The 15,666-nt window shown below is 42.1% G+C and overlaps 1 protein-coding gene across 2 annotated transcripts in view; it reads right to left on the bottom strand.

Moving 5' to 3' along the window:
• The window catches only part of atf6 (activating transcription factor 6), a 516,610-nt gene that overhangs the window by 484,470 nt on the left and 16,474 nt on the right, over positions 1 to 15,666 (bottom strand). For both annotated transcript variants that reach the window (XM_068037874.1, XM_068037875.1), the window contains exons 2-4: positions 13,093 to 13,157; positions 3,692 to 3,776; positions 2,928 to 3,007 (exon numbers count right to left, since the gene is read on the bottom strand). In XM_068037874.1, coding sequence (XP_067893975.1) covers positions 2,928 to 3,007; positions 3,692 to 3,776; positions 13,093 to 13,157 — 230 coding nt within the window. The remainder of the gene's footprint in view (positions 1 to 2,927; positions 3,008 to 3,691; positions 3,777 to 13,092; positions 13,158 to 15,666) is intronic.

Below are 15,666 nucleotides of genomic sequence, written 5' to 3'. Positions count from 1 at the left end.
TTTCAGTTCTGGGCACGGCACAATAGGAAGGATATTCTGGCCTTGGATGGTATGGATTGCAGATCCACCAGATCATGAGGGCCAAAAAAAAGTTAATTTATGAGGACAGGCTGTATTGGACAAGGCTTAATCTTCCATAGTCAAGGGAATATAAGAAGTGATCTAACTCAAGTGTTTTTTGATGATTAAAAGGGGTTGATTTCATCTGGTGGGAGAGTCAAGAACAAGGGGGCATAGCCTTAAAATTAGATCAAGGCCGTTCAGGGGTGGTGTCAGGAAGCACTTCTTCAGTCAGTGCAGTAGAATCTGGAACTCTCTCCACTGCCCCCAACACCCCCACCCCCGCAGCAAAACCTGTTGAGGATAGGTCAGTTGAAAATTGCAAAACAGATTGCTAGATTTTCGTTAGTCAACGGTATGATGGGTTACGGAACCCAGCTGGGTACAGGGAATAAGATACAGATCAGCCATGATCTAATGGAATGGCAGAACAGGCATGATGAGATAAATGACCTATATTCCTGCTGGCCCGCCACACGAGTTTTATTTCACACAACTGGCATTCAGTGGAGCAACAATGATAGCACATAGTTTGCCAGTTCAGTGGGGTAACTACACAAACTGCCAGTTAAGGTTATAAAGGTCATAAGAACTAGGAGCAGGAGTAGGCAATTCAGCCCCTCGAGGCTGCTTCGCCATTTAATACGATCATGGCTGATCTCATCTCAGCCTCAACTCCACTTTCCTGCCAGTTCTCCATAACCCTTCAATCCTTTACTAACTAAAAATTTGTCTATCTTCTTCTTAAATTTACTCAATGTCCCAGCATCCACCGCACTCTGGGGTAGTGAATTCCACAGACTCACGACCCTTTGAGAGAAGTGATTTCTCCTCATCTCGGTTTTAAATCTGCTACCCCTTATCCTAAAACTATGACCTCTCGTTCTAGATTGCCCCACAAGAGGGAACATCCTCTCTACATCTACTTTGTCAATCCCTTTAATCATCTTATATACCTCAATTAGATCTCCTCTCATTCTTCTAAACTGCAGAGAGTAAAGGTCTAAACTACTCAATCTCTCTTCAGAAGACAAACTCCTCATCCCTGGAATCAATCTAGTGAACCTCATCTGAACTACCTCTAATGCAACTACATCCCTCCTCAAGTAAGGGGACAAAAACTGTACGCATTACTCCAGGTGCAGTCTCACTAATGCCTTGTACAGTTGCAGCAACACTTCCCTACTTTTATACTCTATTCCTTGAGCAATAAATGCCAAAATTCCATTTGCCTTTCTTATTACCTGCTGCACCTGCATACTAGTTTTCTGCGGTTCATGCACGAGGATACCCAGATCCCTCTGCACCGAAGCTCTCTGAAGTTTCTCTCCATTTAGAGAATAATTTGCCTTTCTATTCTTCAGACCAAAATGGATAACCTCACACTTATCCACATTAAACTCCATCTGCCAAATTTTGGCCCATTCACCTAACCTATCCATATCCATTTGTAAATTTCTTATTTCTTTATTGAAACTTACTAATCACTCCTATTTTAGTGTCATCTGCAAATTTGGTTATAGTACCTTCTATCCCTGCATCCAAGACATTAATATAGACTGTAAATAGTTGGGGCCCAAGGACCGAACCCTGTGGCACCCCAGTAGTTACATCTTGCCAACCAGGAAAAGACCCATTTATCCCAACTCTCTGTTTCTGTTGGTTAGCCAATCCTCTATCCAAGCCATTAAATTGCCCCTAACTCCATGTGAACTTACCTTGTGTATTAACCTTTTGTGCGCCACCTTATCAAATACCTTCTGGAAGTCCAGATATGCTACATCTACAGGATCCCCATTATCCACTTTGCTTGTTACATCTTCGAAGAACTCTAGCAAATTAGTCAAACACGATTTACCCTTCATAAAACCATGCTGACTCTGATGGATTGTGTTTTGACTTTCTAAATGTCCTGTTATTACTTCCTTAATAATGGATTCTAACAATTTCCCAATGACAGATGTTAAACTAACTGGTCTGTCGTTTTCTCCTTTCTGTCTCCCTCCCTCTTTGAATAAGGGCATTATATTAGCTTTTTTCCAATCCAGTGGAACCTTTCCCTCATTCAGGGAAATTTGGAATATTATAACCAATGGATCCACTATTTCTGCTGCCACTTCCTTTAAGACCAGAGGATGTAGGCCATCGGGCCCTGGGTACTTATCGGCCTTCCTAATAGTTTGCTCAGTATTTTTTCCCTAGTGATGATGATTTTTCTAAGTTCCTATCTTTCTATAACCTCTGCATTTCCTGTTACTATTGGGATGTTACTAGTGTCCTCCAACGTGAAAACGGAGGCAAAATACTGATTTAGTGTCTCCGCCATTTCTGTGTTCCCTTCTATTAACTCCCCAGTCTCATCCTCCAAAGGACCAACATTCACGTTAGCTACTCTCTTACCTTTTATATACTTATAGAAGCTTTTGCTATCCGTTTTTATATTTTGCGCAAGTTTTCTTTCATAATTTACTTTTGCTCTTTTTATTAATTTTTTTAGTAACCCTTTGTTGATCTTTAAAAGTTTCCCAATCTTCCAGCCTGCCCACTGGCCTTTGCAATATGGTATGCCTTAGTTTTTGTCTTTATGTTATCCTGAACTTCCTTGCTTCGCCATGGAGGTTCTTTCCCCCTCTTAGAATCTTTCTTTCTCTCTGGACTATATTTTAGTTGGGAGGAATTGAATATCTCCTTAAACATCTGCCACTGCTCATCAACTGTCCTACCTTTTAGTCTTCCTGCCCATTTACAGCTCATATCCCTGAGGAAAGCATTGAAGATACGAAGAAAGCTTTGAAAATGTGATTTTGTGACTGTTCTTGGCAGCCGAAACGAATCAAGATTAGAGCCAATACTCAGAAATTGCTTACATGTTGCAAAGTTGAATCTGCAGAAGAAGGCACTGAACAACTCGAAGCTGGAGACTGAGGCTCGGACATTAACTGAGCATCTACAGAGAAAGAAACACAGACATCATTCACATGAACATGTTCACAACTTTGCCAATCACTTATCCTACCCAAATTTCCTGCTTGTGCCTAACAATACTGAGGGAACAAAATTAGAAATGAAAGAATAGATGTACCCGAATAAAAGATTTACCCGACCAATACAGCTCTTTTAATTGTAATATAGATAAGGACTAACACTGCGCTTTGGACAGGCACAAATATCAGCAGTTTTCTCTCACCAGATAATCTCATCTACAATTAGTACCTTCAGATAGAATAGGTATTCACTTGTGTCAGCCTTGGTTTGGTGGTAGCGCTCTTGCCAGATGGTTGTGGACCCAACTCCCGAGACTGGAGCACATAATCCAGGCGGACACTTCAATGTTATGGTTTAAAAACATGGCTTGGTATTGCAATCACTCATCAATAAAGACCCTTACGAAAGCTCTTACCACAATTTTGTTCCTGACCATCACATGTCTAAGATCAAGGTCTAAGGACTCGATTATTGCCCAGCTTCTACTGTCGACCCTCAACTCAGTCTGCCTCCAAATCCTTTCTCTGCTCTTTTCATACTTGGTGATATTCTGTATGGTGGGCTTCAGCCTTTCACCCAGGTTTCAGAAACTGACTTAATAAAATCATACAATTATAAACCTCTGCAAATGATGAATAGGAGATACCTGGAGACAAGCTGCACGTTGGTCCCCAAGGATCATCATCCCAAGGTGTGACCTCCAAACTAAAATCAATTTCCATGTCCATATCCTGTTGAAAAACAAAATGTAAACAATATACTTTTGCACAATACAATCCTGCAATTTGTCAACATGAATATAAACAAGGTCCCATTAACTCTGCATTCACTGCCTGCAAAACAGACTTCAAGATTTATAAACAGAGCAAGATACTGTATGCAATGTTAAATCCATTTCATCTACAAAGATCTCGCCCTTAAAATACCTTTCGCACTTAGCCAAGTAGTTTTTGATTCCTTATTGTTTTAAAGAAACTTTGCTAAAAACTTTATTGTTTCATGGGATGTGGGCATCGCTGGCAAGGCATTTATTGCCCATCCCTTGACATCGGAGTGGCTTGCTGGGCCATTTCAGGGGGCAATTAAGAGTCAAACACATTGCTGTGGGTTTGGAGTCACATGTAGGCCATACCAGGCAAGCACAGTCGATTTCCTTCCCGAAAGAACATTAGTGAATCAGATGGGTTTTTACGACAATTGATGATAGTAATGATGCCATGATACTGAGACTAGCTTTCAAATCCAGATTTTTATTAATTCATTAAATTTAAAATTCCACCAGCTACCACAGTGGGATTTGAATCAGTGTCCCTGTGGCATTATCCTGGGTCTCTATTACTAATTCAGTGACATTACCCCGTCACTACAAAAACATAGCTATCCAAAGCTACTGCACAACACCCACTCAGACAATATTAACATTCAATTGAAGATTCTGTTGTCCTAGCCTCTCCCAGCCCCCAGGGTGGAAATCTCCAAGAGATAGAACAGTTTTTCAGGAATGAGTAATAACTTATACAAAAATAAACACATTGTATGTATTTGTAATACAACATCGTGATGAACTTGAGATGGTGAATGAAGATTTCTTGATTAGCTTCAGACTTGCCCCTCATGTTGCTGCAGACTGCACATATGCTCAGCATTCACCCCTAATCTCACCGACGTTCTGTAATATTATACAATGATGCAAAGCATGGTCTCAATTATATTCCTTTTTCACAAAATATTCACAGACGTTGCTGAAGGCAGAAATTATGTAAGAAAATGTGTTTTAAAATTATTTTATCAGAAGGAAGTTCCAAGCTGTGCTATAATTTGCCAACAACTTTAAAGTTTCCATCAGCAAAGTTAATCATTGTGATTGATAATGCTGGACAGTCTGGAGTTACGTTGTACTTACCTATGGAAACCATGTCTTTCGGTGATGGAAGTGGGGCTGTTAGAATCAGTGAAACAGCAGACCCGTGAGTAGTCCACAAAAGACAAGTACCCAAGGAGAAGGTATCTGGGATTCCAGTTAAACAAATGGAAGAAAGATTGGTTGAAGGGTAGGGAGTAGCATGTATTGCTAACAGCGGCAATGTTACAGGGCAAGGGACGGCGGAGGGTTGCCCCAGGGTTCATGATCTGACTGCATTGCCTGAAAATGTGGTGGAAGCAGATTCAATTGTAATTTTCAAAAGGGAATTGGACAAACATTAAGAGGAAAAAAAATTGCAGGACTGTGGAACTAAATGGATAGCTCTTTCAAAGAGCTGATAAAAGTATGGTGAACCAAATGTCCTCCTTTCCTGCTGTACTGTTCTACAATTGTACCTGCAGTGCTGTATCCAGTTTTGATCACCTACTTACAAGGACACAGACATTCAAACTCTGGAGCTTCCAGATCAAAGCACAAGACTGACCCCTAATTTGAGATGAATGCTGTATGAGCAAAAGTGGGAGTAATTGGCACACGTTTAGTGAAGTGGAATGATGTTCCTCTCCACTCCCCCAATTTTACATTACAGAATTTTCCAAAAGTGAAATCCTCCAACACTCAATACAGAGTTTTATACAAACAAATGGCAATAAAGGGACAGTGAAGTAATGACAGCAATGTGATGAACATTGTCTCTGTGCATTTTAAGAAAGCGTTTGATAGAGATAAAGTACCACATAAAAGGCTAGTTATCAAAATTGAAGCTCATGGAATAGGAGGGTCCATGTCCAATTGGATAAAAAAAATTGGCTTAAGGATAGAAAACAGCAAGTTGTGGTAAATGGCTGTTTCAGACTGGAGAATGGTAGACTCTAGTGCAGACTCTAGACCCAAGGGAGAGTGCTTGGACTACTGCTTTCTTTGCTATATGTAAATGACTTGTATCTCGGAATTTCAGCAGAATTTCAAAATTTGACGATGATACCAAACTTGGAGGAGTGGCAAACAGTGAGGATGATATTAACCACCTGCAACAGGACATAGATGGGCCAGCAGAATGGGCAGACAAATGGTGGACGGAACTTAATACTGACGAGTGTGAGGTAATACATTTTGGCAGAAGGAAGAGGCAATATATACTTAATGGCACAGTTCTGAAGAGTGTGCAGGAACAGAGGGACCTGGGAGTGCATGTGCATCAATCTTTGAAGGTGGCATTTGCTGTAACTACCAAACAATATTGAGACATATGAGCCTTGATGGCTCCATATTCCCAAATCAGTCTGACTCACAAAGGGCTGTTCTTGGCGCAAACCAATTCAAACAATCACAGCACTGTGACCGGATTAAGCGACTTCTCAGTCTCTGTGTAACAGAACATATTCATAGCATGACCCTGGTGAATGCTGGCAGGACAGAGTTGTGGGGTACCAATTACAACGTCCACACAGCCAAAGAATTGGAAATATAAAAAGCTATAATTCCTGCACTAGGAGGATATTTTGTTCATGGTGCAGGCCACATGCTGGTGCTGCTCATTTTATGCCTAAACCAATGATTAGATCATGAATTAATGAGTTTAAAACTATAATTTGAAATTATGGCTTAACAGTTCGTGAAAGATTACTAGGATATGTCTCATTTCTTCATAACCAATTTCAACTGATGCCAGAATTAAAACCCCCTTTTACCAACTGCTCTGCATGCTGAACGTTTACAATTGGCTCCATCTACTGTGTTAAACTTGAACTACATATGGTAAAAATGACACCAGAAATGGTGCATAATAACCTATTTAAATGTGACATCATGTGCATAATTTGAACTATAAACAGAAACTGCCAAACAAGATTCAGCCTACCAGCGTTTGAACATAATTGTGAGCAACACAAGATTTGTTAAAAGACAAACCATGTTAAACTAACTTGATTGAGTTTCTTGGAGGGAACTGAAGATTGATGAGGCGTACATGGACTTCCAAAAAGCGTTTGGTAAAGTGCCACATAATAGGCTTGCCAGCAAAGTTAAAGCCCATGGAATAAAAAGGGCAGCGGCAGCCTTGACCCAAAGTTGGCTGAGTGAGAGAAAACAGAAGGTAGTGGTGAACAGTTGCTTTTCGGACTGAAGAAAGATATACAGTGGGGTGCTCCAGGGGTCGGTACTGGGACCCCTGCTTTTCTTGATATATATTAACGAGCTAGACTAATAGAGAGCACAATTTCAAAATTTGCAGATGTCACAAAACTTGGAAGTATTGTGAACTGTGAGGAGGATCATGATAGACTTCAAGAGGACATAAACAGGCTGGTGGAAGGGTGGACATATAGCAAATGAAATTAAATGCAGAGATGTGTGAAGTGATAAGTTTTGGTAGAAAGAACGAGGAGAAGCAATATAAAAAGTTGCAATTCTAAAGGGGCTGCACAACAGAGAGACCTGAAAGTATGTGTGCACATATTGTTGAAGGTGGCAGAACGTTTGATAAAATGGTTAAAAAGGCATACGAAGTCCTGGGCTTTATTAGTAGAGGCATCAAGCACAAGAGCAAGGAAATTATGATGAACCTTGATAAAACACTGGTTAGGCCTCAACTGGAGTCTCGTGTCCAATTCTGGGCACCACACTTCAGGAAAGGATGTAAAGGTATTGGAGAGGGTGCAGAAAAGATTTACGAGAGTGTTTCCAGGATAAAGAACTTCAGTTACATGGATAGACTGGAGAAGCTGGGGCTGTACTTCTTGGAGGAGATCGATTAAGAGGAGGTTTGATAGAGGAATTCAAAATTATGAGTCATAGGAACATAGAAGTAGGAGCAGGCCATTCAGCCCATCAAGCCTGCTCCACCATTCAATAAGATCATGGCTGATTATCCATTTCAATGCCTTTTTCCCCACACTATCCTCACATCCCTTTATGTCATTGGTATTTAGAAATCTGTCAATCTCTGCTTTAAACATACTCAATGACTGAGCCTCCACAGCCCTCTGGGGTAGAGAATTCCAAAGATTCACAACCCTCTGAGTAAAGAAATTTCTCCTCATCTCTGTCCTAAGTGGCTTCCCCCTTATTTTGAAATTGTGCCCTCTGGATCTAGACTCGCCAACCAGGGGTAACATCTTAGCTGCATCTACCCTGTCTATCCCTTTCAGTATTTTGTAGGTTTCAATGAGATCACCTCTCATTCTTCAAAACTCTAGAGAATACAGGCCCAGTTTCCCCAATCTCTCTTCGTAGGACAGTCCCGCCATCCCGAGAACGAGTCTGGTGAACCTTCGTTGCACTCCCTCTATGGGAATAATATCCTTCCTAAGGTAAGGGGACCAAAACTGCACACACTACTCCAGGTGAGGTCTAACCAAGGTTCTATACAACTGAAGCAAAACATCACTACTCCTGCACTCAAATCCTCTTGTGATAAAGGCTAACATACCATTAGCCTTCCTAATTGCTTGCTGCAGCTGTATGTTAGCTTTCAAGTGGCTTAGGGACCTGGATGCCCTTGTCAATATGTACATTGACACTTTCTAATCTCTTACCACTTAAATACTCTGCACATCCGTTCCTCCTACTAAAGTGGAGAACCTCACATTTTATATTATATTACATTGGCCACGTTCTTGCCCACTCACTAAGACTGTCCAAACATCCAAACCATTGATATGTATAATGAACAGCTGGGGTCCCTAGCACTGATCCCTACGGTACCTCACAAGTCACAGCCTGCCAATGCAAGAATGACCCATTTATTCCTACTCTCTGATTTCTGCCTGTTAACCAGTCCTTAATCCATGTATTACCTTCTATCCCATGTGCTTTAATTTTGCTAACCAACCTCATATGGGGGACTTTATCAAAAGCCTTCTGAAAATCGAAGTATACCATGTCCACCAACTCCCCTTTATCAATTCTGTTAGTAACATCCTCAAAAAACTCCAACAGGTTCGTCAAACATGATTTCCCATTCATAAATCCATGTTGACTATGCCCAAGCAGATCATTATTACCCAAGTGTCTGTTTATCACATCCTTTCGAATAGATTCTAGCATTTTCCCAACGACTGATGTAAGGCTAACAGGCCTGTAGTTCCCTGTTTTCTCTCTCCCTCCCTTCTTAAATAGTGGGGTGACATTTGCTACCTTCCAATCTAGGTCTAGACAGAGTAGATAGAGAGAAGCTGTTCCCACTTGCAGAAGGGACACGAACCAGAGGTCACAGACATAAGGTGAATGGCAAAACAACCAACGGCGACTTGAGAAAAGATTTTTTTCATATGCAGAGTGTGTTAGGATCTCGAATGCACTGCTTGTGTGTGTGGTGGAAGCAGATTCAAACGCGGCTTTGAAAAGGGAATTGAATAATTACCCAATGAGAATAAATTTGCAGGGCTATGGGTAAAGGGCAGGGGAATAGGTCTAACCGAGTTGCTTTTGCAGAGAGTCAGCACAGACAACAGGCTGAATGACTTTTTCGGCTAACATTTTCCTTCTTCACCAAAGTCAGATTAGGAGATGTTGCACACACAAGCCAAAGAAGGAAATAATTGGAGGGATTGCCAAAAGCTTGCTCAGAGAGTTGTGTTTTAAAGAGGGTTTTAAGAGAGGCAAGGGCAATGAAAAGGCAGAAGGGGTGATGGAATGAAGTCCAGAGAGTTAGTCCAAGGAGACCGAAGGCACAACCACCAATAGTGGGGACGATGCACAAGAGGAACCCAAACTTCTGAGGGGGCAGGGGAAGGTGGCAGTTGTAGGAGTGAGAGAGATAGGGAGGGAGCAAGGCCATGAAAGGAATTAAACTCAAAAAGGCAATGAGGGGTTCTGTCAGTGTGTACAGAAGGGGTGGACGAAACAAAATTAGTCAATCGGACTTGGTGTGAGTTAAGATACAGTCAGCAGAATTTTGGATTAGTTTAAGATTATGGAGGGTGAACAGGAGCACATTGGAATACTAAAGTCTGCAAATGATAAGGGATGAGGCTTCCAGCAACAAATGAGCTAAGGTCTAGTCAGAAACAGAATGTTGTGGATGTTGAATGTTGTAGGCAGTGTTTGTGACAAAAAGGATATAGAGTTGGAAACTCAGTTCAAGTTAACTAGAACATGGAGGTTGTAAACAGTCCTGTTCAGCCTGAGACAGTGGTCCTGGAGGAAGATGGAATCGATGGCCAAGATTTGGAGTTTGTGACAGCAATGATGATAGCTTCAGACATCTAATGTTTAACTGGAAAAAGGAAAAAAGCATAGGCAACTGCTGAACCAGTTAAGCAGCATATATGCTCAAGTCTGTATCCCTTGGTATTGAGTGTACCAAATGGGGGTCATACCAAGGCAACAATTAGAATCATAGAATTACAGAATGTTTAGAGCACAGAAGGATGTCATTCAGTCTGTCATGTCAGTGCGGGCTCGCAGTGCCAGCTCTCTGCAAGAACAACTCTGCTAGTCCCACTTCCCCACCATTTCCCTGTTGCCCCGCTATTTTTTTCTATTCAGATAATTATCCAATACCCTTTTGAAAGCCAAAATTTAATCTGAGACAGTGCATTCCCGATCCTAACCATTCATTAAGTTAAAAAAGTTTTTCCTCTTTTCACCTTTGGTTCTTTTGCCATTCACCTTAAGTTGGTGTGCTCTGGCTGTTGACCCTTCCACCAATGGGAACAGTTTCTCCCTGTCTACTTTGTCCAGATGCCCCATGATTTTGAAAACCTCCAGCAAATCTCCTCTTATCCAAGGAGAACAGCCTCAGCTTCTCCAATCTATCCACGTAACTGAAGTCACTCCTCCCTGTAACCTTTGGTTAAAAAATGCCGTTGGTAAATTGGGTGATATAATCACAGTACAGACTTTCCAGGAAATGACCGACTGGAAGATTATTCTCAAAAAACTTATTTTCACTATCGCACTCCGTTTCAGAGTTTTGCACTCTTGTGTGCTATCCCCATTGGCGAGATTGAAACCACTAAAAACCCATGTAGGGGTTTGACTAGCAGGTAAAAATTGAAATTTATTAGCCTGGTCTAGATTTAAGCCCAAGTGCCGAGGTGAAAGAGTCTGCAAACTGTTATACCACCAAGTCTGAAGAAATGTTTAAATACTCACCTAATTAAAACTCATCACATATGTGGTTGGCTGTGTTCCATATATATCCAGAATGAGTAAAACTTTAAAAAATGTTTCAATCTGCTCCAAGAATTATTATACAAATATTGTTTGAATAGTGAATAGTCTAATTTGACTGAGGATACCCTCAAATCCTAACACAAGATGCTGTCAACTGATGACTCCTTCAGTGAAACAGTATCAATGAAGAACGCTGCACTCTTGTTTTAGCCTCAGCAGCAAAGAGCTAAATCAGTTCATCAACAGTTTGAGGAACTTTTTCAAGCAGGTGACTGGATGTGTAGATGAGGGTAAAGCAGTTGATGTAGTCTACATGGACTTCAGTAAAGCTTCTGATAAGGTCCCGCATGGGAGATTGGTCAAGAAGGTAAGAGCTCATGGGATCCAGGGCAATTTGGCAAATTGGATCCAAAATTGGCTTTGTGGAAAGAGGCAAGGGTGATGTTCGAGGGCTGTGTTTGCATGTGGAAACCTGTGACTAGTGGTGTACCACAGGGATTGGTGCTGGGGCCCTTGCTGTTTGTAGCATACATTAATGATTTAGACGTGAATATAGGAGGTATGATCAGCAAATTCGCAGATGACACGCAAATTGGTGGTGTCGTAAATAGTGAGGAGGAAAGCCTTAGATTACAGGACGATATAGATGGGCTGGTAAGATGGGCAGAGCAGTGGCAAATGGAATTTAATCCTGAGAAGTGTGAGGTGATGCATTTTCGGAGGACTGACAAGGCAAAGGAATATACAATGGATGGTAGGACCCTCAGAAGTACAGAATGTCAGAGGGACCTTGGTGTACTTGTCCATAGATCACGGAAGGTAGCAGCACAGGTAGATAAGGTGGTTAGGAAGGCATATGGAATATTTGCCTTTAATTAGCCGAGGCATAGAATATAAGAGCAGGGAGGTTATGATGGAACTATATAAAATGCTAGTCAGGCTGCAGCTAGAGTACTGTGTACAGTTCTGGGCACCACACTACAGGAAGGATGTGATTGCACTGGAGAGGGTGCAGAGGAGATTCACCAGGATGTTGCCTGGGCTGGAGCGTTTCAGCTATGAAGAGAGGCTGACAAGGCTAGAGTTGTTTTCCTTAGAGCAGAGAAGGCTGAGGGGGGACATGATCGAGGTATACAAAATTATGAGGGGCATTGATCGGTTAGATAGGAAGAAACTTTTTCCCTTAGCGAAGGGGTCAATAACCAGGGGGCATAGATTTAAGGTAAGGGGCAGGAGGTTTAGAGGGGATCGGAGGAAAAATATTTTCACCCAAAGGGTGGTTGGAATCTGAACACACTGCCTTAAGGGGTGGTAGAGGCAGGAACCATCACAACATTTAAGTAGTATTTAGACGAGCACTTGAAACACCATAGCATACAAGGCTACGGGCCATGTGCTGGAAAATGGGATTAGAATAGGTAGGTGCTTGATGGCCAGCACAGACACAATGGGCCGAAGGGCCTGTTTCTGTGCTGTATAACTCTATGACTCTATGAGTCAACAATCCTCAAACAGCAGCAGAATTGTACAGTGAACAACTATGTCAAAGCATTTGATCACAGAAAATAAAACTTGCATAAATCATAGAATCAGACAGTACACAAGATGAAGAGGCCATCAGCTCATCGTGCCTATGTCAGCTGTTTAAAAGTTATCCAATTGATTCAATTCCCTCACTCTTTCCCCATAGCCCTGCAAATTTCTCCTTTCCAAGTATATGTCCAATTCTCTTTTGAAAGTTATTAAATGGACCTCGATCACCCTTTCAGATAGCACATGTCAGATGATAACTCCATGCGTAAAATAGTTCCTGCTCATCTCCCCTCTGGTTCTTTTGCCAATTATCTTAAACTGTCTCTTCTGGGTACTGATCTCCCACCAGCAGAAACAATTTCTCCTTACCTACTCGACCAAGCAAAGAAAAGCTTTTACACAGTGTGAACACCCTAACAGCAACCAAACTGATCTGTTGTTGAACAAGGCATAATTCATGCAATACTTACAAATGGATTTTTCAAAGCCTCAAGCAGATCACAGGAATCATTCAGTTCTTCAAACAGCAACGATTCTACAAGAAACAAAAACAAGCTACATCAGAAGCCTGGACATGGGATAGATTTTTCTATAAAATAGAACATTTTGTATAGCTTGCTGGCAATTATAATACAGTAAATCAAACGATGAGTCTTATACAACTGCAAGAACTCGACTTAGGCTGTGCAGCGACCTAAAGGCTGTAATCCTGCTATAAATTCACCAAAACGCATCTCCTAAAATTTATCCAAAAATTACTATATGATGTCTCCTCTCCCTGCAAACACCACTCCCTTAACAGTATTGATTGACCTGCCGAATAGTTATCCTTCTTCTTTGGCCTCCTTATCTCGAGAGACAATGGATAAGCGCCTGGAGGTGGTCAGTGGTTTGTGAAGCAGCGCCTGGAGTGGCTATAAAGGCCAATTCTAGAGTGACAGGCTGTTCCACAGGTTCTGCAGAGAAATTTGTTTGTCGGGGCTGTTGCACAGTTGGCTCTCCCCTTGCGCTTTTGTCTTTTTTCCTGCCAACTACTAAGTCTCTTCGACTCGCCACACTTTAGCCCCGTCTTTATGGCTGCCCGCCAGCTCTGGCGAACGCTAGCAACTGACTCCCACGACTTGTGATCAACGTCACAGGATTTCATGTCACGTTTGCAGACGTCTTTAAAGCGTCCTTTAAATTATCCTTAAACAACACAAATAGATATTTGGTCATGATCATACTGCCGTTTGTATGACCATGCTGCGGGCGACATTGGCTGTCGCATTTCCTACACTGCGACAACGACAACACTTCAAAAGTCTGAATGTTGTCCAAGTCTTGGCTATAAAGTGCTTTCACCTTGAAAGAAAATAATAAAAATCATAATCCTTGTAATGCTTTAAGTTAACTAATGCTTTTACACTATAATTGATGCTGCGAACATCTGAATGTTGCACTGTTTCTTATTCTCCTCTAAATTAGTTCATTTAGAAGCGAGTGCACAAGTGGCAAAGGCTGAATTCCGGATGACATCGTCAACTTGCCCTCTCGAAAAACATAACATAAAAGGTGTAATAAAAGCAAAATACTACGGATGCTGGAAATCTGAAATAAAAACAAGAAATGCTGGAACCACTCAGCAGGTCTGGCAGCAGCTGTGGAAGGAGAAGCAGAGTTAACGTTTCGGGTCAGTGACCCTTCCTCAGAACTAGCAAATGTTAGAAATGTCAAAAGGTTATAAGCAAGTGAGGCTGGGGTGGGGCAAGAGATAACAAAGGAGAAGGTGTAGATTGGATAAGGCCACATAGTTGACCAAAAGGTCATGGAGCAAAGGTAAACAATATGTTAATGGTGTGTTGAAAGACAAAGCATTAGTACAGATAGGGTGTTAACGGACTGAAGATTGAACAGCAAGTACAAACATGAAAAAAAAACAGTGGGTAAGCAAACTGAACAAACTAAGATTAAATTAAATTTTAAAAAAATTGTAAAAGATGTAAAAAAGAAAAAAAGAAAAAATAACTAAAAATAAAAGTAAAATGGGGGGCCCGTCATGCTCTGAAATTATTGAACTCAATGTTCAGTCCGGCAGGCTGTAGTGTGCCTAATCGGTAGATGAGATGCTGTTCCTCGAGCTTACGTTGATGTTCACTGGAACACTGCAGCAAGCCCAGGATAGAGATGCGAGCATGAGAGCAGGGGTGGGGGTGGGGGGAAGTGTTGAAATGGCAAGCAACCGGAAGCTCAGGGTCCTGCTTGCGGACTGAGCAGAGGTGTTCTGCAAAGCGGTCACCCAGTCTGCGTTTGGTCTCCCCAATGTAGGAGGAGACCACATTGTGAGCAGCGAATACTTCCTTCAAGTAAAAGGTGTTGCTATGGGTACCCGCATGGGTCCTAGTTATGCCTGTCTTTTAGTGGGATATGTCGAGCATTCTTTGTTCTAGTCCTACTCAGGCTTCCTCCCCAAACTCTTTTTCCAGTCCATTGATGACTGTATCGGTGCCGTTTCCTGCTCCTGCCCCGAACTGGAAAACTTTATCAACTTTGCTTCCAACTTCCACCCTTCTCTCACCTTTACATGGTCCATCTCTGACACTTCCCTTCCCTTCCTTGACTTCACTGTCTCCATCTCTGGGGATAAGTTGTCTACTAATATCCATTATAAACGCACCGACTCCCACAGCTACCTCAACTACACTTCTTCACACCCTACCTCCTGGAAGGACTCCATTCCATTCTCCCAGTTTCTCCATCTCCGACGCATCTGCTCTGATGATGCTACCTTCCACGACGGTGCTTCTGATATGACCTCCTTTTTCCTCAATCGAGGATTTCCCCCCCCCCCCCCACTGTTGTCGACAGGGCCCTCAACCGTATCCGGCCCATTTCCCACACCTCTACCCTCACCCCTTCCCCTCCCTCCCAGAACCGTGACAGGGTTCCCCTTGTCCTGATTTCCCACCCCATCAGCCTCCATATCCAAAGGATCATCCTCCGCCATTTCCGCCACCTCCAGCGTAATGCCACTACCAAACGCATCTTCCCCTCCCTTCCACGGT

This window comes from Heterodontus francisci, chromosome 8, assembly GCF_036365525.1.
Source record: "Heterodontus francisci isolate sHetFra1 chromosome 8, sHetFra1.hap1, whole genome shotgun sequence".
NCBI lineage: Eukaryota > Metazoa > Chordata > Chondrichthyes > Heterodontiformes > Heterodontidae > Heterodontus > Heterodontus francisci.
The sequence above is the reverse complement of the archived record's forward strand: the minus strand, read 5'-3'. Positions and strand labels throughout refer to the sequence as shown.